Source organism: Apis mellifera, linkage group LG15 (assembly GCF_003254395.2).
Source record: "Apis mellifera strain DH4 linkage group LG15, Amel_HAv3.1, whole genome shotgun sequence".
Classification (NCBI taxonomy): Eukaryota; Metazoa; Arthropoda; class Insecta; order Hymenoptera; family Apidae; genus Apis; species Apis mellifera.
In genome coordinates this window covers 3,760,261-3,786,428 of record NC_037652.1, presented here as the reverse complement: position 1 = coordinate 3,786,428, position 26,168 = coordinate 3,760,261, and the positions used below count along the sequence as shown (strand labels likewise).

Genomic DNA, 26,168 nt, shown 5'->3' with positions numbered 1-26,168 from the left:
TATTTATTGTAATTAAATTTATTATAAAAAAAAATTAAAAATTATTCATGAAAGAATATTCATGAAATTATAATATTATAATATTTTTATTATATACATAAACTTTATTTAGATTGATTTATTAGAACTTTATTTGTTTTTTATAATAGCGGTTTATTTAATTGTAAACATTTAATTTTAATAATAATTATAATGATTAATAACATATATTAGAAATATTAAAAAAATTTCTAATACATTTTTATTATTTACTTAAATCTCAAATTATTCATTTAGATTTTTTTATTTGTAAAATAAATAAAATTAAAAAAATTTTTTTGAATAGAACATTAAAAAATCGAAATCTAACTGAGAAATTTCTAATACATTTTTATTATTTACTTAAATCTCAAATTATTCATTTAGATTTTTTTATTTGTAAAATAAATAAAATTAAAAAAATTTTTTTGAATAGAACATTAAAAACTCGAAATCTAACTGAGAAATGATTACGAATCATATTTTAGATTTTATATATAAAAAATGTAGTATCCATTTTTAATAATCTTGAAAAATAAAATATAAAATTTTTATAAAATTTTTAGCTTTGATTCATTTATGATACCATTTTTATAGATACCATAGTTACGGACCTGATAGCGATTATTTCGCGCCGAGAAGGCGCGAGTGTGCAGTGAGATATGGTGGCAGGTGGTTCAAGAATATATATGTGGATATAAAAATCTTAATTCATAAAATTATTATTTTGAATTTCTTAATTTATTTTTTTAAAATTTCGAATTTTTTGTATTTTATACAATTTATTTATAAAATAATTCTTATCATCATTTCAAACGATATTGTATATTCGTGTTTCACTGACAGAAAAATATTGGACTATGGCGGCTCTTAAACGAATACTCAACTTATCTAAAACGATTAAAACTATAACAAGTACGTTTCGTGTTTGCGTTCAAACATCGAAAAAGACTTATTTTACATACGTAAATGAACCTTCTATGCCAATATTAGACAAGGAACCGTGCTGGGTCAAGACTGCCGATGAAGCTATTGAAAAAGCAAATTTAGATTCAGGTAATTATTTTTTTCATAATATATTAATTTATTATTAATAATTTAAGTATTATATTTTATTATTTCATTCATAAAATAAGTATTAATTTTTGAATGCCATATTAGATAAAAATTTTATTTTTTAAAAACTAACCTCGAAATATTACAAAAATAAATCTAGATATCAATGATGTTATTAAAGTAGTATAAGTAATGCAAGTATAAGAAAAATTTTATTTAAATTTTAATATTATCGAATTTTATTTTTGTCATATTATAATATTTTTTGCATTATTAATAATTTTTTTCATAATTATTTATTTCATCTAATTAAATATTAAAATTTTAAATTATAATAAAGTCATGAATATAAAATTTTCAAATAATATATTGTTTTTATTATGATTTTTTATTATGATATTTTTTGGATTTTTTTATACATACATTCAATACAATTTGTATACAAAATGTTTAAAATATTATTTTTTATAATTGATTATAAAATATTCGAAATATTTGATTATAAAATATTGAAATATAACTTCTAAATTTCATGATTTTATGAAAAATATTTTTTATTGCAAAATATAAATTTTGTTAATTTAATTTTTTCATTTATCATCAATATTATAGTTAACTTTATCAAAAATCAAATAAATCATTAAACTAATTATTTAATATGAATATATATATATTATTGATCGTACTTATGCGATTATTTATCGATCAAAAATTTTTAATTTTAATCGATCGATTAAGTTTAAATATTAATATATCGGAAATATTAGAAATACTGAATTAAAAATTGTCATACAATGTTTTAACCTTGGAACATAAATTGAACAATTATGCGCAAGCAAACATTATTGGTTTCAATCATAAATACATAATGGTTTAAATTTCATCTATAAATTGTTTTCATTTATAGAATCTTTATCATTTATAAATTTCAATAAATGAAATTTTATGAAAAATATTTTTTAATATTTCCGCAATTAATAATTAAAATTAATAAATTTTTTTTGTGTACAATCAGATTAGTGATGTAATTGTAAAAGCGTTAAATTTATATAAATTATAATAATTATAAATTTTTATTGAAATAACCATTTATAAATCATCATCATTAAATATATAGATAAAAAATTTATTTTGTGAGTAAAATTTTTATTTATCTTTTTCTTATCTTTTTCTTATCAAACAAAAAAAAAATTTTAAGATTAAAGTTATTATTAATTCATAAAAGATACAAATATTCAGCTGAAAATTATATGATAAATTTTAAATAGAGAATATTTAAAAGTATTCCTTTTAAAATATTACAATTTATATAATTATCCAATCCTCGAATTATTCCATCTTTTGATAAGCAAAAAGCAATATATACTAAATAGTCAATTCCATTCTTGTGAAAATAAAAAAAAAATTTCTGAAATATAATTGGATATCTATATACTCTATAATTGTTCATTTATATCATATTATTCACATTTCTCTTAAAAAAATTCATTAAATATTTATAACATTTTTCTAAATATATATTAAATAATGCATATATTGTATTTATATTGTATATATTATAAAAATGATATTGCAATATGTTTATAACTATTTATTGATATAAGAATCTAAGAAATAAAATTTTCTGACTTTCTGATCTTTCAATTATCTGAATATCCGATAATTATCAGCCTTATTAGATTAGACGGAAAAAATAAAAATGTTTCCAAATAATTATAGAAAATTATAATTCTTATAGTCATCTATATCTAAAACTTTTACTAACATCATGAAAGCGCTTGTATGACACAAATAATTATATTTTATATGTATTGTATGCATATTTATTATTTATAAGTTCTTGATAATATCTGAATTAAAAATGTTTCTAAGAAGATAGGAAAAGTTTGATCTTTTTATTTTTTAGATCAGCTTGTATTCGTTCAGGGTGCAGCGGCAACACCAACTGAATTATTAAGGGCAATGACCGACTATGGCATTCGATCTGATGTGAGAAATGTACGATTATGTCACATGCATCTCGAAGGTCCTGCACCATTCGCTAAAGCAGAAAATGCAAGTAAGTAATATTGCGTATGTAAATATAATAAATTTAATTTATTATTTTATCAAATATCATAATGATAAATGTTCATTTATATACATATTTATTTTTTAGAATAATTCACTTGTTTAAGTTTATATTAAAAATCATTTCTAATCAATATCAAAAAAATGAGAATTAAATCATATAAAAATAGCAATATTCAATTTTTTGATATTTTATATTATCGGCAGAACATTTTAAGTCCGTCAGCTTTTTCATTGGAGGTAATGTAAGAGCAGCTGTTAATGCAGGACATGCCGATTGCATTCCAATTTTGTTGCATGAAATCCCACGAGTGTTTGAAGAAAAATATCTTAAACCTGACATTGCTCTTGTACAAGTTTGCCCTCCTGATGATAAAGGATACTGTTCATTGGGTACTAGCGTAGATTGTGTACGATCCGCGTTGAGTCATGCAAAGTACATCGTAGGTAAATTTTCAAAGTTTTTTAAATTCATTCTACTTCAAAATTATCTTTTCATTAATTTTTTTCTTTTTCTTTTCTTTTTTTGGGGGGGATGTCATTATTTATAGCATTAGTAAACAAGCATATGCCTAGAACGTTTGGCGATGCTTCGATTCATGTCAGCCATTTAGATTTTGCCGTCGAGCATCACACACCACTTCCAGTACATCCTGTAAAACCACCATCAAAAGAAGAACAACAAATTGGTAAATATATTGCCGAAAATTTAGTAGAAAATGGAGCTACTATGCAAATGGGTATTGGAAGCATACCAGATGCGGTATTATCCTTACTGGATAATCATAAAAATCTTGGAATTCATAGTGAAATGTTTAGTGATGGTGTAGTAGACCTAGTAAATAAGGGATGTATAACAAATAATTGCAAACCAATGCACAAAGGTAGAATTGTTGGTTCATTTTGCATCGGTTCAGAAAAATTGTATGATTTTATGCATGATAATCCTTTTATAGGTGAGTTAATTTCATACCGATTTTTTTTTATAATTGATCTTATATAATTTATTACTTGTTAATTTTATAGAAATGTTGGCAGTGAATTATGTGAATAATCCTCAAATAGTAGCCAAACAAGCAAAGATGACTGCTATTAATTCGTGTATAGAAGTTGATATCACTGGACAAATTTGCGCAGATAGTATTGGAACCAGAATGTATTCTGGATTTGGAGGACAATTAGATTTCGTTATAGGTGCAGCTCTTAGTAACGATCGTCAAGGAAAATCTATCATTGCACTACAATCTGTTACCTCAAAGGGTGAAAGTAAAATTCAACCTGTTCTAAAATTAGGTAAATAATTATGATCTTTAATTATTTTTATTTTAATTACATATTTTTAATTATATCATTTATTTTAAGGTTCTGGTGTTGTTACAAATAGAGCAATTGTTCGATATGTTGTCACAGAATATGGAATTGCTAGTTTATTTGGTAAAAGTCTTCAACAGCGATCATATGAACTAATTCAAATTGCCCATCCTGATCATAGAGAAGCGTTAGAAAAAGCAGCTTTTGAACGTTTAAAAATGATGCCAGCGCCATAAACATTTTACTAAAAATAATATTTAAAGGATTTTTTTAAATAGAATTTCATGATAGTTCTTATAAGCACAAATAACTGCGTGCATCAAGCAAAACTATCGTAAATTATTTCATAATTATGTACGATATATACTTTCTTATTGAAAACGTAATAACATAAACTCAGAGAAAAAATATCAAAAATAGAATTTTAACATCATTTTATAGCAAACTGTATTTTGAATAAGCATAATTTTTATTTTAAGTGAATAAAAAATATTCATCACCAAAATAAGAATGAAAAAACTTTCATTTTAAATGAGTTACAGATACAATCAAAATGTGATTAACAATAATTAAAACAGTATATAATAACAAATACCTTTTACATAAAATTTGAGAACGTTCCCATATAAAATGCAGTTATTGTAATAATTAAAAATACGTGGCATTTGAAATAATAAAATAAAAATAAAATGTACATAGAATTTTATTCTGTCATAATTTCTTCCATTTATAATGAATAAAGTACAAAATGAACGTATATCGAGAAAATTGAAAAATCGAATACCGGTAAATCCGATGTTCAAATACTAAGCGTGGAGATGGCAACGGGTCTAATGTGATTTGACGTAAATTGACGTTTAAGATTAAAGAAAATTTTTTAGATTATGTGTCATCCAAATTTCGATGTAATTGCTGTATATGCTTTACTGAATCAACAAATTTTAGCAAATTTCAATTTTTTATATATTTTGTGACGTGTCATATTTTCTTTTATCAAAATGTTCGGTCTCAATTTTCGTCGAAATTTGGAGTTAACATTTGGTAAAATTTTACCAACAAAACCTTTTAACATGTGCGGTTTAAGGTATATAAGTATCCGAGAACCTTTACAGCCTTTAAAACGATGTCCAAAATGGGTTTGTGTAGAAGATGCAATAAAAATTATTAATTCAGGTATTTAATAATGATTTTTTTTTTATTTCATTTTATTTAAAATATATTCTATGATTGTTTTATGACTGTGTGCGTGGTTTTCCAGAGCATTTAGTTTTTATACAAGGAGGTGCAGCAACACCTAATGAATTAATACGAGCTATGACTGAGCATGGTGTTTGTAATAATCTACGTGGAGTACGATTAATTCATATGGGTCTTGAAGGAGATGCACCATTTTCAAGTCCTGAGTTTGAGAGTACAGTATTCTGTAAAAATATTATTTCTGTAAAAATATTATTAAATTTTAATTCAAAATATTAAACGTAAATTATCATTATATATTATATTATGATTATAAAATCATAATTGTTTTTTAGAACATTTTAGATCTGTAAGCTTTTACATTGGTGCTAATCTTAGAGAAGCTGTTAATGAAGGAAGAGCAGATTATATTCCAATATTTCTTCATGAAGTACCAAAACTTTTTTATGAGAGAAGAATTTTTCCAGATGTTGCATTAATTCACGTCAGTGTGCCAGATGCTCGTGGTTTCTGTTCTTTAGGTGTAAGCGTAGATTGTACACGTGCTGCGATTAGTACAGCTAAAGTTATCATCGGTCAGTAAACATTTGATAATAAATGAAATAATAATAAATTTAAAGAATAATAAACATTTTTTTTTATTTAGCTCAAGTAAATGAACACATGCCAAGATCATTTGGAGATACTGTTATTCATTCGAGTCATATTGATTGGGCTGTTAAATATGATTGTCCTTTACCATGTGTAGCTAGTACTCCACCAAATGAAATTGAACAAGAAATTGGCAAAATCATTGCACAAAGATTAGTAGATGATGGAGCAACTTTACAAATTGGAATTGGTAACATACCTGATGCTGTCCTCTGTTCTCTTGGTAATCATAAGGATTTGGGAGTTCATACAGAAATACTTGGTGATACAATGGTAGATTTAGCAGAACGAGGGAATGTTTCAAATAAAATGAAAATAAAGCACAGAGGACGTATGGTCAGTTCTTTAGCAATTGGTACTAAAAGAGTATACGATTTTTTACATAATAATCCATTTGTAGGTGCGTAATTCATGAAATTCTTCAAAATTTTTTTATAAATATTTAATTCAATAAATAACAACATATTTATTCACTTGTGTAGAAATGCGTGCAATTAATTATGTTAATGATCCTCGAATAATATCGCAACAACCGAAAATGACAGCTATTAATTCTTGTATAGAAATGGATATTACTGGTCAAATATGTTCAGACAGTTTAGGCTGTAAATTGTATTCTGGATTTGGTGGTCAGCTTGATTTTATCCAAGGTGCAGCAATGGCTCAAGATGGTCGAGGAAAAGCTATAATCGCATTCCCTTCAGTAACGAGTAAAGGAGAAAGTAAAATTCAGCCTATAATTAAACTTGGTATGAAATAAAATTTTATATTATTTATAATTATATTTATAAAAAAAAAATTTCTTTAAAACAAAATGAATTTTTTAATATAAAAATATATTATGTACATAAATACAATTGAAGTCTTTTTAATAGGTGGTGGAATTGTGGTAACGAGAGCACATGCGCACTATATAGTTACTGAACATGGAATAGCTAATCTTTTTGGTAAAACATTACGTCAAAGAGCAAATGCATTAATTCAAATTGCTCATCCTGATCATAGAGAATGTCTTGAAAAAGCTGCATTTGAAAGACTTAAATCTAATCCAACAAAATATTTGTAATTTAAATATACAAGTAATATATTTCATAAAATTTGTAATATTGTAATATTTAATCTCATTATATGTGGAAAATAGTTCTTCATTTCAAAATGTTTTGATGTCAAAATTTTTTTATTATATATATTTAATATATAAATTATATGTTTTTCTACATAAAAATGAATTATATATATTTTTTCTACATAAAAATGTAAAAAGTCAAAGATTTAATAATGTTATGTATAACATAATTGTTATCATGAAATTCATTTTTACGATTTATTATATACAATTTGAATAAATAATTATATTTCTAACTTTTATTTAAAAGACATGTATGCAAAGCAAATTATTATCTATATACATGTAATTTCTATATATTTATTATGTTTATTATAAATATACTTAATATCATAATATTTTTTAAAAATTTATACCTTTTGGTAATGTTCCTTCTTGTCGTCTTTTTTCAACATTTTCATAATATTCAGAAAAATTAACATAAGACTTAATCCTAGTGTTTTTGTTTGTTGATCTTGTATCCGGATATATATCTGATGTTGATGAAGTTTCAGTTGTCGATAAATCGGAATTTTCTTCTGTAATTCCTGTACTTGAATAGTCATTTTCTGGCATTGTTATAATTGGAACAGATTCAACAATTGGATTAAATCTGACTGATTGATTAGTTGGACTTTTTAATGCATGAGGGAGCGGAAAATTAAAATTTCGTACAAGAAGAGTTATATCATCTCGTTTACCAGTAGTTACTGTACTTTGTAAGTTACTCATATTAATATCATGATGAATTCTTACAACTTTATCTACAACAGCTTGAGCAACTCCTGTTAAAGTAGATTGTGCTTGAAACTGAAATTTATTTTAGAGAATATATTATTATATTACATAGAATATTAATATATTTGTGAAGCATTTTTAGAAGCTAAAATAAAAACTTTACAAAAAAATTTAAAGCTTATTTATTAAGCTTTTTATAAACACTTTAAGTTTGCATTAGATGAAGTGAACTGGAGTCAAAACGAAACAATAATATGATAGAGATAGAATTCTCATTCTATTTCCTATTATTGCTTCATCTAAATTGATTTTCTCATAAATTTTAATTATTTATAATTTAATTGCTTTTTTTAATATCAACTTTTCTATTTATTTTAGCCTCTAAAATTCTAAATCATTGAATTCATTAAATTATAATACTTTGGTCTTTCAAAATAATTTATAATGCTATTCAAAACTTACTTTTTTTGTATAATCAAAAATTGTTTCTTATTTCTTATTTGTATTCAAAATAAATGCATTGATTTATTTTTTAAATAAAAGTTCGATATTTTTAAATATTATTTTAGTAATTTATAAATAGACATTCATAATTCTATTCTACATATTTCCACTATATTAGAATAGTTTTTTTTCGCAAAATTATATCTTTTATATATTTTTTAAAGTCTCATAAAAAAAATTTATAAATATTAAATTCATGATTTTAATGAAAAGGATTTCTCATTAATAATTTATTAGATAGAAATATATTGTTCAATGTTTTATGAACTTGACTAATTATTATGTATGGAAGCATTATTATATTGTAAATCATAATTTGATATCAAATAGAATGTTTTCTAGAAATCTAGTTAATCAATTAGATAAGATTTGAATACAGCAGATAAGGAACACTTTTTAGGCACAGATAAAAAAAAAAACAAAAATCAGTTTTAATAATATTAAATAATCTTGAATTATTCTAAATGAAATCAATGTTATAGACTAATGAATTTATTTTGGAATGAATTATAAATTTATGATTATATTATCTAAATGATTATAAATCTATATAAAAATATATAATTTCATATAAACAAACAAAAATCATCTTTTCAAAATTTTGAAAGCACATCTTAAAGATGATTTATAGTTATCATACAATATTTTCTTTTAAATTATTTGAAACAATATATGGTTTGGCAAATAATTATATGTAAAACTTCAAATGAGATATTCTATATATAATTATTTCACATACCTCTTGAACTGCAAAGTTAATTAATTTTATATTAACTTGATCAATTCCAGTCACTTCTTCTAATGACTTATATAAGCCACGAGACATAAGCAATAAAAATTTACAAGATTCATCAAGTTCTATTCCACCATGAATTTCTGGTTCAGCAATAATAGGTTCTGTTGTAGCAGATGCTAATTCTTCGAATTCTTTATATCCTCCTTTGACAAGATAATTTCCAAGACAGCGTGTAGTTTCTTGATTTCCAAGACGAGATCCTTAAATATATATTATTGTAAAATATTTTAATAAGAATAATATTAATTAATTAAATGATTTTAAAACTCTACCTTGTCTTATGGAATCAATATCTAATTGCAAATGAGATAATCTTAATAGTTCATCTTCATTTCTTAAATCATGATCTACACTCAGTTGTACAACTCTTAACACTTGATTGGTATCTGTTTTGCATAATAAAGCTCTACTATCACCAATATTTGCAACATATAATCTTCCGCGATATATAAGAGCTACAACTGCACTAGTTCCTGCTGATAACTCACAATTCAATGCATTTAATTTATCAACCTATATAAAAACTTATAATATGGTTAATTTTTAATATTAATAAAATTCATATTATATAATATAACATAATATATTTATCTAACCAAATGAGGAAATTTTTGATATGTTTCATAGGAATTTAATCCATCAGGTATATCAAATTGCAAACTAGTTCGTTCAGCCAAAAGATCTCCAATTGAATCAAAATATCCTCTTTCTACAGCTATAAATGCTTGTCTAAAATAATAAATTATATAATTTTACTTTTTTTATAATAATATACAAAAATTAATTTATAATTTTTATTTTTTACCATATTATTACCTAAGAACATCTTTAACTTCTTCATCTGTTGATTTACCATTTAATTGCCCAAGTAAAATTTCTGCAGCCATTCGCTGCATAGCAAAATTTGCAACTTTTGTACCTTCATGACCATCAAATACTCCATAAAGAAATGTCGAATCATCATAGCGACAATGAAAGCTACGATCTTCAAATGGATGTTCCTCTTGTCGATATCCATCCTCACGATAAATTTGATTCGTAGAAAATCCTACTCCTGATGAGATATTTAAAACATTAATCATTGATAGGTTATATATCAAAATTTTTACATACCTGATTGTTTACATACTGGCAAATCATCCGTCCAACTATATTGAGTATCCTGAAAAGGTATCAAATTAGGGCGTTCTGCCCTAGTTGGCATTGTTAAAGAAGAAGAAATAACTTTAACAAGAATTTCAATTGAAATATATGTGAACTTACGTTTCTAACATATCGATTGTATATCGATTCATGTTGATTAAAGATATCGAAAATTTCGTAATAATCGAAGTTATTTAAATTATATCAATATTTAAATAGCTGTATTTTATTTACAATTTTTATCATCTATATTTATTGATCTATTTCCATTTATATATATATATATATATATATATATATATATATACACACACACACACACACACACATGTGTGTGTGTATAATATAGTAATATGTTTACATAATATACAAAATATAAAACAAAAATATATATTTATATAGAGAAAAAAAGAATTTAAAAAATATAAAGAATTATTATTATACTTGATATCTAATTTTATCTATATTTCGAGAAATCTTATTTTTTCATTTAGATGATAGACGTAATTTTTCATTGTATTTCATATAATTTTCATTTTTTTAATAATATATATATGTAAAATATTTATTTTTCATATTTATATATATAGATATATAGATATTTAATGTATGTGTATATGTATAATATTAAAAACAAAAGCAGTTCTTATTATGAATTTTTATTCTACCTGCCAAATTATATGACATTTCGATTTATTAACATTTAAAATTTTAGTAATTATTAAACACTTAAATTAATTGAGTATGTAACAATTTTGATCGCATTAACGAACCGCGATCATCAATTCCACAAAATACTTACAATATGAAAACTTAACAATTTTTTTTAATACATCAACCAAAATAACATTCATCAACAGAAAGAAATAAGTTATTAAACAGGTTATTATATATTTGTATTATTTGCATAATCTAATGAATCTTTTTTATGTATTAATATATAATATATAAATTTAAAATTATTATAAAATATTATTACAAAATATATATATTATATATATTATATAATGACCTATATATGATATTATTATTCTTATTTTTTTCTATTTTCCTCCTTCATTAATTTACAAAGGACAAAATGAGTCGACGTCCAGGTCTAACGAGAACTGAACAACTTCGTCAAGCCAAAACTGCCAGAGAGCTGCAAGAAAGAGCTGCAAGACTTCCACCACCAGAACCATTAAAAGTACGCAAACGGCATGTTAGGCCTGAACCAAAAAAATTGGACTTCACTAGACCAGGAATGACTAAAGCAATGTTAGCTAGACTAAAACAAGCTGAAAAATTTAAACAAGAATATGAACGTAAGCAAGAAGTTCAATTACCTAGGAGAACACCTGCACCAATAGGAGGTGATCCCAGGTTGCCATAAATTTAATTATAATAAACGATTCGATAATTTTTAAATAAATAATAAATTAATTTTTTCTAATTTTTATTATTTGTGTTATATTATTATATTAAAATGTTAAATAATATATAAAAAAGTGAATTAAATAATTTAATTATTGTACAAATTTATTTTAAATTAGATTTGGTAGGGAAAGAGTACCACCAAGACGTCCTCCACGCGCACCTCCGGCTGTAACTCCACGACCTCCGGCTGTAACTCCACGACCTCCAAGTCCAGTTGCTGGACCTAGTGTGCCACGTGTACCTTCTCCTCCCAGAAGACCTGTTACTCCAAAGAAACCTATACCTAAAAAAACCACTGATTTAGCTAAAATGATGAATGCTGATGTAATTCAAGCTGAACCAGTTGGTGATGGAGTAATAAATAATATTGTAATACCTCCTGGAGCAGTAAGTGAAGAACGTACTACCATTATTAGTGTAGCACAACCACCTGTAGAAGAAACACAAATATCAGAAGCAGCTAGTCGTTCAATTCAAGTGATCAGGTGATTTTATAAAAATTTTTTTTTCTGCAATAATAACAAAGCATATTTCACTTTTGACAGTGAAACTCTTAATGAGCAAGATGCTGCAGAATCTGCAGCAGTTCAAAGTAAATTAGCAGATTTGCAACAAGCTAGGAGAGATTTTGTTATTGCGGCTGCAAATGTTGGTGCTAGTGCTTTCGCTCTTGAAGATATCACTCCTCCTGAATTATTTGATGTCACTCCTCCTCCATCTATTGCTGCTCCTGAAATTGTTGCTCCAAGACGATATGTTCGGTAATATTTCATATATTAAATATATATACATTATATTTATATATTAAAATAAAATAAAATTTTTATAATCATTATATTTACATAATAATAATGATACTTATATAGAGTTCCTGAATTACATGAAGAATTTTTACAACCTGAATATGGTATGGATCATCCAGATATTATTGCCGCTCGTGAACATATGAGAAAAGTTAAAGCTGAGATACAAGCAAGAGAAGCAGCTAAAAGAATAGAAGAAGAATTTGAAAGACTTGAAAGATTACAAGCAGCTGCAGAACAACCAGAAGAAGTACCAATAGAGGTACCTTTACCAGTACCTTTAGAAGAAGATATAGCTTGGGAAGAACGAGAAGGCATAAGAATAAAAGCTCATATTCCTCCACCTCCTAAAATACCAGAAACTTATCAATATGAACCCTTTGATCCTGAACAATTAGAAAGATTTTTTGATATTGAAACTTATCCACCTTGTGAACCATGTGGACCACCACCAGGTAGAGAACATTTACCTCCTGATTTGTGGGAATTAGAAGATCCATGGTATAAACCACCTCCAGAAGATGAACCAGATTTAATGGAATTTTCAGATTTAATAAAATTTTGAGTAATCAAAAATTCATTACATTTAGAAATACATTTCTAAAGTTTACTATATATATTTTTTTATTTTAATTTGCTGTAAAATACTTATGTCTTACATAATGTATAGATGTAAATAATATGCAATAATTTTTTAATTTTACCAAATAATATATAATTAACAAAATTTATATTTAATTAAAACAATTAAACATAAAATATTCTATTAGCAAAAAAATAAAAATTACATCTATAAATACAAGTAATATAATTTATATTAATATATTTTTTTATATTTTTAAATAAAATTTATATGAATATATTTATCAATCAATATATTTTTCAATCATAAGCAATTGATACATTGATAAATATAATCAATCATCAATAACCAATAAAATATAATACGAAAATATTAATGATTGAGATTTATAAATTATCATATGAAATATTACATACTTGATTAACGTTGTAGATGTAAATGCGACAAATTCATAATCCACAAATTTAATATGTTATAGTCTTATAATTATAATTCACAATAAAAAATTAGCAAAATTTATATTGAACATATTTATTAATAATTGTGTATATTTTATTTAATTATGAACTTTTATTATCATTCTATTCATATGACATATGTGTATATATTAATTGTGAATTTTTTAATTCTATTTCAAATATTTATATAATAGACAAACTCTAAAAAAAATTGACTATAATTGTCAATAAATTATATACATGTATAAGTATCACGAGTATAATGGCGACACCCACTAATGGTAACGGTAATCTTATCGATGAATTTGAGGAAGCATTTCAGGTATAATATTAAAAATATTTTAATTTTTATCATAATAATTTTTTAAAACCATATTTTGATGAAATTTATTTTTTTTTTTATATAAAATGCAATTTACAGCAATGTTTGAGTATATTAATAACGAAAGACGAAGGGTTAGGAAACAATGGAATTGGAGTGTCTGGTGGTTTGACTGTGGATAAAGAAGAAGCACGTAGTGAAGTCGAACAAGTTACATTGAGATTTATAGATCTGGCAAGACAAATGGAAGCTTTCTTTTTGCAAAAAAGATTTTTATTATCTGCATTGAAACCAGAATTAGTAGTAAAAGAAGATATCAATGATCTTCGAGTAGAATTAGCACGTAAAGAGGATCTCATAAAAAGACATTATGATAAAATTACAGTGTGGCAGAATTTATTAGCAGATTTACAAGGTTGGGCAAAATCTCCAGCTCAAGGTCCAGCACCTAATGGTAAGAATTGTAAAAAAATATCTATTTTGATAGCATAATAAATAATTTTAATATACTTTAGGTTTACCAAATGGTACTCAAAGTGGACAAAACCAACAAAGTGCCAATGGAGGTGGAAATACAACAATGCAACAACAACAGCAAATATTACAACATCAACAACTTCAACAACAACAACAACAATTGCAACATCTTCAGCAACATCAAATGCAACAACAACTTCATCAGCAACAGGTATTTAAGTAATACCGTTACGAGCAAAGCTGAAACTCTTCTATTCAGGCAGCTGTTAAAATTAGTGTTGAAAACATTTTTTTGAAATAATATATATAATTTAATATTTTAAAAAAAATATGGGCGACAGCGAAAATTGTACATTTATAAAAAATTACTTTTGCTGTAGCAGTTATAGTTAGAAGTTAAATCTTGAATCATCATTCTTTAAAATCTCTCTCTCTCTCTCTCTCTCTCTCTCTCTCTCTCTCTCTCTCTCTCTCTCTCTCTCTCTCTCTCTCTCTCTGACTCATTTTAGTTATAAATTGAAACATTATTAATATAAATTACTAAACTTGATTATAAAAAGTATTGCAGTTATGCATATATCACAAGCTTATTTATACTCACTGTAATATTCTTATTTCAAAATGATATATTTATTATTATTAGATTTTTATATTATTTGTTACAATTTAAAACATTGAATGAATATTGATGTTGTATGATTGAATGTTTCTGTGTGTATGCATGTGAGTGTGAATGTATAAAATACAAATAGATTAAACTGTTATGTAATGATTGAAATACTTATCAAAATTTTTAAAATTAAATATTTTTGCTCTTTTTTTTTTTTAAGTAATTACTACTTAAGATATAAAACCATTCAGTCCTATTGCACAAAAGCAATGTATACCAGTATTGCATATAACAGTGCCTTATAATTCTTATCAACAGAAATGTAATCTGTAAGAACTAAAAATTTGAAGTGCTTTTATTAGTAGCTGCGATATAAAAGTATAAAAATAAATTTAATTTCATTTATGGAAAAGGAAAGTATTAAATATACATACTTACAAATATGTAAAATGGTGCCAAAATAATTGCTATTAAAATGTACAAATATTTAGCCAAAAACTGATATAATAAATCTGATAACAGTAACAATAAAAAAAAAAAATAAGCATATCATATTTGCTTAACATTAATAGTAAACCTGATAATCCCTACTACCTATAAATATATTAGGAGCAGGTAGTGTTATTTCAATTGTCACATTATAATTTTGAAAAATTATAATATGTATTCATAAATATGTGTGTACATATTCATTTATATATTTTAATATTTTTTCATTTTTTTTTATATAACATAGAACATTTATTTATATTTCATCATATTAAAAATTATTATAAATTTTACATATCTTTTAATATTCATAAATTTTCTTGTTTACAATACAATGAATATCTTTTGCATGTAAACATGTATGCATGTATGCATCAATGTTAAGAGCTATCAAAAAAAAAAAAATTAAAAAAATATGTATATATATATGTGTGTGTATATATATATATATATATATATATATATATATATATATTAAGCTACATATTAAGAAATTAATTTTATTTTTTTTATTATTTCTAACAATTAAAAATGTTGATATATATTTTTTTTATATAATATTTAAAATTACATTAATTTAAAATATTGCAGCATTCATAAAAATGAATCATTGCAAAAAAATGATGCCATTTTATTTATATTTTTACATGCAAATGATGTTTGCAGAATAAATCTTTATTCATGGCAAAAAATGTACTTTCTTTCATTTCCCTTGCCTATCTAATTACTGTTCCTAATATATCCTATTGGTTTGTAAGAATTAAACTCTTTATTTTTCTTATAAATCTATTTACTTAAATATCTTGCATGTATATACACAGCATTTCTAAAATTTTTATCTTTTAGTAATATCACTGCTATTTTTAACTTTTTTAATTGCTTAATTTTCATTCAGCATCATTCTTTATAATAAAAGTTTATTAAAAAAAAAAAAAAGAATTGCATTAATAATAATAAGGTTATCATGAAAAAATATATGTAAAATTGCAGGTGCAGCAAGGATCTGGAGCACCTCCTACATCAGGTCTTCAAGGAGTTGGAGTTGCAGTAGGACAACAAGGAATGTTTATGACACAAGGAGCAGTAGGAGTAACAGGTACTCGAGCAGGATTCCCTGTTGCAGGTGTAGGAAGTAGTACACTTCAGGGTCCGCTCGCTTTCCTAGAAAAGACAACGAGCAATATAGGAATGCCCGAAAGGCGGAGTTGACGCGGAAGGGGGAGGGGCCGGGGTCGGGGTCGAGGAAAAGGCCGAGGAAGAGGACGAGGCGGAGGAGGAAGTTTACCTCCGCCACCACCACTTCTCGATACTTCGGACCCGTCGTCGTATGCTGCTGCTGCCGCAGTTGCAGCTGCTGCGGCAGCGCCCCTTCCCTCTCCACAGCAGCAGCCTCCACCATCTTGTACATGAATATTACACAAATTAATTTATTATTGTAAAATATTGTTCCTACATCTAAAATTATTGTGATTGCAGATTATTCTTATGAATATATAAGTTTTACTTTCTTTAGTAAAAAAATGAAGTGCTTCATTAATTTAATATTAAGTGCATGATTTTGTACACTTATATGAATATGTATATTAAAATATTTATGATAAAGATTAATTAATCTTTTTTAGAAATTGGGATTTTAATTAAAAATAATAAATAATACCAGTTTTATTAAATCATATATTAATATAAATAATGAATATATATTATTTTCCTCGTAGAAAAATTCTATATTATTTTTTTTGATTTTTCACTTTGGTATTTTATATTATTTGCTTTTTATATTATAAATAATTCTGAAAACTACATAAAAAATATATAATATATTCATAAAATAAAATAATTGATATATCATTTTAAAATGTTCAAGGGGATAAGCAGCAGAAACTGTACATAAAAGATCGCAATGATTACAGTACTAAGACAAATTAATTCATGTATATAAAATTAGAAGTACGACTTTTTTTACAATATATCATATTGTATTTTATTATATTAAGTTCAAATAATTATTAACACTTTTACAAGTTGCGTGTAATATTTTACACGATATTGATTAAATTATTAAATGTATTTTAAATGCAAATAAAGTATAAATTGTCTAAAATTAATATACCTCCCATAAATATATATTTTTCATTATATTAAGCTATACTTTGTACAAATTAAGTATATTATATTCTATTCTATTATACGATATTATACATTTAAACTTTTTTGATAATATTGAATCTCTATTTTTTTATGATTATTGATTGTTACTATCCAATTGCTTCACTAAATATAATAGTTTATATAATGTGAATAAAGTAAGCTGTACAAAAAGTTCATCATATTTGTACTAAGTATTGCTGTACTGCAAATATATAATTCTGTACACAAATATAATGATTGTGTGTTAATTAATTTTCTTATATATTTCGATTTACTTAATTCGTTGTATTAATTCTAGTTAATTTGTATAAATGACTGAATATAAGACGGGAGGTAAACATATATATATATATATATATTTATATATATATATATATATATATATATATATATATATATATTTATATAGAAAATGAAATTATATATACATATATATACATGTGTATATACACATATGTATACGTATATATAAAAATAGATAAACTTGCACCATACAACTTAAAGTAGTTGTCAATTTTAACACAATGCCTGTAAAAACTGGATCAGCGTACGAGTCGGACGACCTGTCATTCCTGCTGGTATATATGGTAACTTATCAGGTCCAGGACCCATTACTCCTGCAATATCTAAATGTAACCATGGAGTATTATTCGATACGAATTCGCGTAAAAATGCAGCTGCAGTGCATGAACCTCCACCTTTAATTTTTGCAACATTTCTCACATCAGCTGATTTAACTTTTTCTGCAAATAATATTATATTGTTTAAAATATTATTATTTTTCAACATTAAAAATAATATTTTTTTTCATACTTGTCATTTCATCCGTAAAATGTTGCCAAAGTGGAAATCTCCATACTCTATCACCAGAAAGAGTGCCTGCATTTTTTAATTTTTCAAACAATGTACTATTATTTGTGAAAACTCCAGTTGCTGCTCCACCTAAGGCAATTCTCATAGCACCCGTTAGTGTTGCAATGTCCAAGATAAAACTATATACAAAAGATATTTAATGAATATTTAATGAATATTATCGTATTTATTATTATATATTTTTTAATTTATATATTCATTACCTTGGATTAAATTCTTGAGCATAACAAAGGGCATCTGCAAGAATAAGTCTACCTTCTGCATCTGTGTTATCTACAATGATACTCTTTCCATTCATTGCAATTACAATATCTCCTGGCTTAGTTGCAGTTCCAGATGGTAAATTTTCAGTTAGAGGTATCAAACCAACAATATTCAATTTTAGTTTAAGTTCTGCAGCAGCTCGAATAGCAGCTACTACACATGCAGCACCACTCATATCTGCACGCATTTCATCCATGTCAGCTGAAGGCTAAAATTATGTATTTATATTATATAATTATTTATATATATAAATTATATATAATTTATATTAAATATAAATTTATTTTACCTTAAGACTAATGCCACCAGCATCGAAGGTGACACCTTTTCCAATAAAAACAACTGGTTGGGAATTATCAGCATTTTTATAGTGAATTTCAATAAATTTTGGTGGTTCACAACTACCATGAGATACACTAAGAAAAGAACCCATTTTTTTTTGTTCTGCCCATTCTTCATTGTGAATTTGTACAGTAATTCCTAATTTAGTAAGAATTGTATGCACTTCTGTAGAAAATATTGTAGGTGTCATTAAATTGGCTGGAGTATCTGCCAAATGACGTGCCCAATTTTGAGCTTGAGCCTTAATGTTTCCAATTCGCCACTGTTCCCTTGAAAAAATAATTTTTATTAAGCTAAGAAATATAAATAAATATATAAAAGAATATGCGAAAGTATAAAAACTCACTCTCCTTCTTGACCATACAATGAAACTTTTGGAAGTATTTTCTGTTTCTCTTTATTTTTCAATCCTTGATAAAACCACATTGATAATGCAGCTCCTTCCGCTGCAGCTTCTGCATCTCCTAAAGCCTCTAACTGTATATCTTTTATTTCAACTGCATCTAGTGCACGGCAACCAGCTAGTGCAATATTATTATATTAATTAATTAAAATATGATATAAAGAGAATATAATGTATTATATTATAATTTTAATATTATAATATATTATAATTAGTTTATAATCTAATAGATATATTTAACTTTATTTTTATATTTATCTATTTATAAATATATACCTGCAGCTGCTATACGTATATTCTCCTTTCCTTCATGTATTTCTTCAAGCTGATTTATGCCAAGATTTTTTTTTCCGAGGCCAACAACTGCAATTCCTGCATAATCTTTTTCATCCAAACCCCAAAATACTCTAGCATGACCTTTGGGAATTTTTGGACCTGCTCTGTAGTAGTACAAGTATTGAAATATTATTTAAAATTAATTATCCAATAGAACAAATATAAATTGATAACATAAAAGGGATATGTACATAAAATCAGAAAAAGTTTTTGAAGGACATATTGAGACAAATTCATAAATTTATTTCTTACAATAATTCTAGGCGTCTTGGACATGTATCAGCACATGCTATAGCATCTGCAATTTTAAAATACAATCTAAAAATATACTATTCTTTACATATATCCTAGAATATATTTCTTTAAAATTACTCTAATTAATATCTCTAATAATTGTACTAACTAATAATTAGATTAAAATTACAATTAATTTTCACAATTTTCATAAGAACTACATATTAATTCACAATTATATTCTCTGATTTATATGAAGATAATTGATTTGCACTCATGTAATACATTAACAGTAAACGCGATAATTATATTTAATATATTTTGATATTATTTGATAAGAATTTATAATAATAAAGAATTATCTTTGAATATATGCAATAAAATGTAACATTATGTTCTTATTAAAAAAAAATTTGCCTTCTTGTTAATATATATATATATATATATATATATATACACTATATATACACACACAAAGTTAAGTATATAAATTTGTCATGGGGTTTTATATTTGTTGTTATTTGCTTAAATATTATTATGTAAATTGTAAAGAAATTATTATAAAAATTGACATATTGATATTTAAAAATGAGCTATAAATTTGCTTATTATATAATTCAGAGCTAAGTGAAATAATATTTTCAAAAATAAATTTTTTATTTTTTCAATAAAATAAAATCATTATATCTATATTATTAATATTCTTCAAAACAATTATCATTAATTATAATTAATATATATAATTATTTAATTATAATAGTATATTTCTGAAAATAAAAAAAAAACAATTTATTTTTTTTTATTATAAATTCTATCTTTCCTTAGCTCTGACACTAATATATAAGATAGTGATTATAATTCTGATAATAGGAACTTAATGCAATTTAAGCACATTTATTATTTCTGTAATGTTCTTGGCACAAATTGAATTGAACTGATAATGTCAATATTATTTATATCAACTTATACATATTTACTTTTCAAATTTAAACTATTAGGCTACTTTGGCAAGATTTATTATAAGGATCACATGTAATTAAAGTTATGTCACAATTATTATGAATTAATTACTTAAAATATTTTACTTTTTTATATATTGTTATATGTCACAAAAATATTTTTTACATTACAAGCTGTGTGGAATTATAAAATTTTATGTTTCTTTCAACATTCACAAATCTTATATTTATAGAGCTAAAAAATCTATGTATTATTAAATAACTTATTTGATTTAATTATGAACAAATACTATTATCATGTAAAATTAATTATGTAATTAAGAATAAAAAATACAAAAATATAGATAATTAATATAATAACATAATAATAAGTAATAATAATAAAGTTTTGCGCTAATAAATGCTAATTATTAATTATGCTAATAATGATTTATTATATCTGAATTGTGCTAAAATAATTATTATAGAAATACATTAATTTCAAACATAGCTAAATTAATATAATTTTATAAAGGCCATTTTAAATTAAAAAATATTATATGAATATATACTAATATACTTTCAGAATTATTTATTATTAAAATTCAGTCTATTATTAAAAATATATCTAAATTGAAAAACAAATCAGAATGATATAAATAACAGTACTGAATTATTTAATAAAAACATAATGAAATTTGAGCTGTTTGGTATGCAGAATATTACTTTCTCAAGTAAATCAGTCTCTAATATGATAATTTAGATTTTGATATATTCTAAATTTTTTTCTTTTTCAATTTTGCTTACAACAAATTACTGTAACATTTAGAATAAATTTTCACTTCTCGTTGTTATTTGTGCCTAAGCACTTAATTGAATAAATTTCAAAATATATATGTATATCAACATTTGCTAAGAATTATAGAATTCATAATTAACTTTAAACTAATTCTAATATCTTAATAGTTCCTTGAGAATTTGCTGCTACTACAACATTGGACATTTGTTTCCAACAAACTGCAGATACAAATTCATTTAGATCTTCTTCTCTTCGTTCTTGTATTTCTAATATACTTCGAACGGCATCAAATTTATACGAGAATAACTGTTTTGAAAGTCCTTTATAATATACATAAAGTGCATTATTTTCTGATCCACATGCTACATAATCACCATCAGTAGTAAGACCTATAAAATTCTTTTCATTGACATGTCCAACAAACGATCGCAAACAGTGCGGATTATTAATATTCCACATTTTTAATTGCGAATCGGTACTTGCAGATACTATTTCTTCCTTATTTATAAATTTAACATATGAAACAGCTTTACGGTGACCTTTAAAAATGCAAAGTGCTTCTTTCATATTACGCAAATCATAATAATGGACACAATGATCTGCAGATCCAAATGCCAAATGACATGAACTACGTGGATTAAATTTTACACAACATACATTAGCTTTTGCTTCTAATGAAGCTACAGAATGATCATTGTTTAAAGACCACAATTTAACTCTAGCATCATCTGATCCTGATGCTATGAGTTTAGTATCTACGTCATTGAAGTCAACAGACCAACATCTCTTTTCATGTTCTTGAAATGTTTTAGTTCTTTGACAAGTTGCAGCATCCCATACTGTTACAGTTCCTTCATAATCAGATGATGCTAGCATTCCTTTGTGAAAGGAATTCCATGAAACACATGATATTTTAGAGCTTGAAACCATTTCAACACAAGGATAATGTATATCTACAGTATCTCTTATTACAGCACTATAGTCAAATACTTTTATACGTTTTGTAACTCCAGCTATTGCAAAGAATTCATTATCTTTATCAAATTCAATACTTGAAACAATAGTGGAATTATTAAAAATATCCGATGAATAATTTAAAGTTGCAAGTGGGCGTAAGGATTTATATCTCGAAAATTTGACAAGATTTTCTCTAAAAACATCAAGACCTGAACTAGTGCCTTGCCATGAATCACTTTGACTCTGAGATTTATGACCAAGGAGTAGTTCTTTAGCACGAGAGTCAAAATAACATTGAACAAAATCATCAAAATGAGCATGCATCCTTTTTCTACGTGTTGCTAATGTAGATCCTATTGCATAATCATTTTGCTTCTTACTTCCTGTAGGATTAATAAATGTGTCATTGCTAATAATATTTGCTTTTTCATTTGGTTTTACCATATTTGAATCTATTATGTCTATAAGACCAATCATTTCTTTTCTTATAGCTGATACATGTGCAGTATCATTTTCACTTGATTTTTTCAAGTCTTCTACTTTAGGACATTTATTTTGAACATCTCTTAAAATATTCTCAACCTCATCCATATCTCTCTTAATTAATGCTATCTCCTTTTGTAATTGGTTTTTTTGTTCTTCTTTTTGTTGTAATAGATGTTTTAAAAATTCATGCAACAATTTATTTTGTGCTGCACATGTTTCTGCTTCTAGTAAATGTTTTCTTTGTGTTAATACTTCTAACATTACATTTACATCAGGCAATGTTAGATTAGCACTTTCTGCTGCTATAATATCTCTTAATCCATCATGAGGCGGTACAGATAAATCTGTATTACCTAATTTGTGTTTACCATCAGCTGCATATGATGATCCCAATTCAGCAAGACCTTTAATTCTAGTTTTATATTTTGATATCAGTTCATGTAACAAAAAGTTTGGAAAAATATCTTGTTGAGTTAATGTGTAGCTACACTTTGGACAACGACCATTGGCTTCTAAAGACTTTACTATACAGCGATAACAAAATGTATGACCACAACGTGTAATATGAGCTTCATCAATTACCTCAAAACAAATAGGACATAAATAATCATTATTTTTATCTTCAAGTGTACCACTAATCCTATGAAGAACATTTGCAGAGTGATGTTGTTTATTCATTCTATCACTATATTCACCTATACCTCCACTACTTCCAGCAGTGGTATCATTTCCCAAATTACTATCATTGATAGCTGACATCTTTCTTCTTAATTGAATAATATTTCTTAAAATACATTTAATTATTTTAAAATACATCTGGTAATTTTAATCTGCTTTTTTAAATTTCATATTTTTCAAAGTTCCATTTGAATTCTTCTGACATGATTTTACTTGATTAATATTAATCTATAGAAATAATTACTTTATGAATAATATATTGTTAAAATTTTTTTATATAAGAAAATAGGTATCTGGTAACTCCTTCTGTGCAGCGAATTTTTGCCTCATATCATGCGTACAATATCGTCTCTCAGTCTAGTCTCTCCTGAAACAATGAAAATAATGCCAGTGAGCTCAAAGAACACAAATTTCATTCAAATTGAATTTTATTAACAGAAAATACTTTATGTAAAATTTTTAAAATAATAAAGAAAAAGCATTTCTGAATATTATATGTGAAGCTCAGGCAGCATTATGAAAATTGTTTCAGGCTGGAACTATGAATAAAACATTTAAATATTCATTAATATTAATCCATAATATAATATAATATGTAAGATAAAAATACAAGAATAATAATATATAAAATTATATACTTTATATTACAATTTTATACTTATTTTAATTCAATGTAATTTATTATATACATTTAGTTTATTTTGAATTGATAAGTACTTGCTTGATTTGAAGAAAAACGCTTCAATATTATGTATAATATTTATACTTGGATACACACCTATGATCTGGTTTCACATATTATATAAAAAAAATATATTTAGTAAAAATAATATTAACACAGATTTTACATAGATATGTGATATAATTATGATATAAAATATTATGATACAAAATATGTTAGAAATTACTAATATAATTTCAGACTTACAAAAAAATATTTTGTCGCAGTTTTCCTTTAACTAGTTCGTCATAGTTAATTGCCGTAGGAGTCAATGAAATGTTGTTTTCATCTTCTGCTTCGTATATACCAAGCACCAATCCTTTCTGTTAGAAATTAAAATATCCAGAATAAATATCGAATATAAAAAAGAAGATAATATAATAATAATAAGATAATATAAATCTACATACATAATATAAATCGAATCATAATTTCATAAAGCATATTTATCGCTTTTTTTTGAAAAATTTTTTTTTAGAAAAAAGTAAAAAAATAAGAATAATATTTGATTTTTCAAAATTCAATCAAAATTATTCATAACTTAAATATCACAATGAAAAAGAATGGGTTTCTCCCATTTTCTTTTCTACGATGTTGGAAACCAAACTTTTCCATTTTGGCAATTTCTTGCGTAAAATTAAAATATAAAAATTTATCTAAAAAACAACAATGAATACTATTCGCTATATATAAATAAATGTACATTATAATTACCTTCATGGCCGAGATGTTGGATAAGAAACGTAACTGCGAATTTCCGTATTGCAGACCCTTACCCCTGATAAGAGACAATGCCATAATTTGTTCAAGAGAGCACTTAGGTGTGATATATATACGTATACTATATATATGTATATATATATAGTATATATATATATATAATATGAACATGTAAGTGTATGTGCACATAACGTACCTATACATATATTTCCCTCAAAAGATACGATATCTAGATATCTTGGTCACTTATATTATAGATTTGCAACTCTAATACTTCACGTAACGTGTTTGTGTGGCGACACCAATTTCCGTTAGCTGTCCCGCCGAAAAATTCGTTTCCGGTAAAATTTTTTCTGATGAAAATAAAAAATCAACTTTTGTTTCTAAATATATTTTCAATAGATAGACTGCATTTTCTGCTGCACAAAATTAATTTAATTAATTTAATTAACATAAAATATATAATAAAAATTTTTATCTTTTATGATTAATAATATAATCTTTTAATGATTAATAATATAA

The 26,168-nt window shown here is 24.9% G+C and overlaps 6 protein-coding genes and 1 non-coding gene across 12 annotated transcripts; 4 read left to right on the top strand and 3 right to left on the bottom strand.

Annotated features, from left to right (window-relative positions):
* Positions 1-646: 646 nt before the first annotated feature.
* Positions 647-5,156, top strand: LOC409180 (4-hydroxybutyrate coenzyme A transferase-like). 2 transcript variants are annotated; one of them, XM_026445292.1, is made up of 7 exons: positions 656-933; positions 1,012-1,074; positions 2,981-3,133; positions 3,352-3,591; positions 3,696-4,100; positions 4,171-4,437; positions 4,507-5,156. In XM_026445292.1, the coding sequence occupies exons 1-7, from the start codon at positions 879-881 to the stop codon at positions 4,689-4,691; spliced, it is 1,368 nt and encodes a 455-aa protein (XP_026301077.1). In that variant the 5' UTR covers positions 656-878; the 3' UTR covers positions 4,692-5,156. The 2 variants fall into 2 exon arrangements, with proteins under 2 accessions (XP_016772254.2, XP_026301077.1); XM_016916765.2 differs by having other exon boundaries at positions 647-1,074.
* Positions 5,157-5,285: 129 nt separating this feature from the next.
* Positions 5,286-7,767, top strand: LOC409179 (4-hydroxybutyrate coenzyme A transferase). The gene is made up of 6 exons (XM_392704.7): positions 5,286-5,628; positions 5,714-5,866; positions 5,988-6,227; positions 6,299-6,703; positions 6,786-7,052; positions 7,179-7,767. The coding sequence occupies exons 1-6, from the start codon at positions 5,454-5,456 to the stop codon at positions 7,367-7,369; spliced, it is 1,431 nt and encodes a 476-aa protein (XP_392704.2). The 5' UTR covers positions 5,286-5,453; the 3' UTR covers positions 7,370-7,767.
* Positions 5,624-10,837, bottom strand: LOC411720 (mitogen-activated protein kinase kinase kinase 7 interacting protein 1). Of its 3 annotated transcripts, none has more exons than XM_006560685.3 (8): positions 10,710-10,837; positions 10,560-10,639; positions 10,263-10,500; positions 10,043-10,175; positions 9,719-9,959; positions 9,390-9,646; positions 7,786-8,218; positions 5,624-5,876 (listed from the first exon to the last, which is right to left on the bottom strand). In XM_006560685.3, exons 1-8 carry the CDS (start codon positions 10,739-10,741, stop codon positions 5,848-5,850), a joined length of 1,443 nt encoding a protein of 480 aa, XP_006560748.1. In that variant the 5' UTR covers positions 10,742-10,837; the 3' UTR covers positions 5,624-5,847. The 3 variants fall into 3 exon arrangements, with proteins under 3 accessions (XP_006560748.1, XP_006560749.1, XP_016772255.1); XM_006560686.3 differs by having other exon boundaries at positions 10,560-10,634; XM_016916766.2 differs by lacking the exon at positions 5,624-5,876 and adding an exon at positions 6,781-7,037 and having other exon boundaries at positions 10,710-10,836.
* Positions 10,838-11,632: 795 nt separating this feature from the next.
* On the top strand, positions 11,633-13,444 carry LOC113219250 (protein app1-like). The gene is made up of 4 exons (XM_026445297.1): positions 11,633-11,951; positions 12,122-12,490; positions 12,551-12,766; positions 12,872-13,444. The coding sequence occupies exons 1-4, from the start codon at positions 11,668-11,670 to the stop codon at positions 13,371-13,373; spliced, it is 1,371 nt and encodes a 456-aa protein (XP_026301082.1). The 5' UTR covers positions 11,633-11,667; the 3' UTR covers positions 13,374-13,444.
* LOC107965626 lies at positions 11,636-12,001 on the bottom strand. Its single transcript, XR_003306106.1, has 2 exons — positions 11,915-12,001; positions 11,636-11,797 (listed from the first exon to the last, which is right to left on the bottom strand). It is a non-coding gene; the product is annotated as an uncharacterized LOC107965626 (transcript).
* A 567-nt stretch (positions 13,445-14,011) lies between the features above and the next one.
* Positions 14,012-18,152, top strand: LOC726666 (mediator of RNA polymerase II transcription subunit 28). Its single transcript, XM_001122387.5, has 4 exons — positions 14,012-14,171; positions 14,271-14,625; positions 14,687-14,859; positions 16,738-18,152. The coding sequence occupies exons 1-4, from the start codon at positions 14,112-14,114 to the stop codon at positions 16,954-16,956; spliced, it is 807 nt and encodes a 268-aa protein (XP_001122387.2). The 5' UTR covers positions 14,012-14,111; the 3' UTR covers positions 16,957-18,152.
* A 172-nt stretch (positions 18,153-18,324) lies between these two features.
* On the bottom strand, positions 18,325-25,865 carry LOC552109 (cytosol aminopeptidase). 3 transcript variants are annotated; one of them, XM_026445295.1, is made up of 9 exons: positions 25,843-25,865; positions 25,641-25,704; positions 25,134-25,249; positions 20,054-20,217; positions 19,721-19,895; positions 19,322-19,643; positions 18,972-19,240; positions 18,709-18,887; positions 18,325-18,638 (listed from the first exon to the last, which is right to left on the bottom strand). In XM_026445295.1, exons 1-9 carry the CDS (start codon positions 25,848-25,850, stop codon positions 18,412-18,414), a joined length of 1,524 nt encoding a protein of 507 aa, XP_026301080.1. In that variant the 5' UTR covers positions 25,851-25,865; the 3' UTR covers positions 18,325-18,411. The 3 variants fall into 3 exon arrangements, with proteins under 3 accessions (XP_026301080.1, XP_016772258.2, XP_026301079.1); XM_016916769.2 differs by lacking the exon at positions 25,843-25,865 and having other exon boundaries at positions 25,641-25,779; XM_026445294.1 differs by lacking the exons at positions 18,325-18,638; positions 18,709-18,887; positions 18,972-19,240; ... (2 more) ...; positions 20,054-20,217; positions 25,843-25,865 and adding an exon at positions 22,050-24,572 and having other exon boundaries at positions 25,641-25,786.
* Between the last annotated feature and the right edge of the window lie 303 nt (positions 25,866-26,168).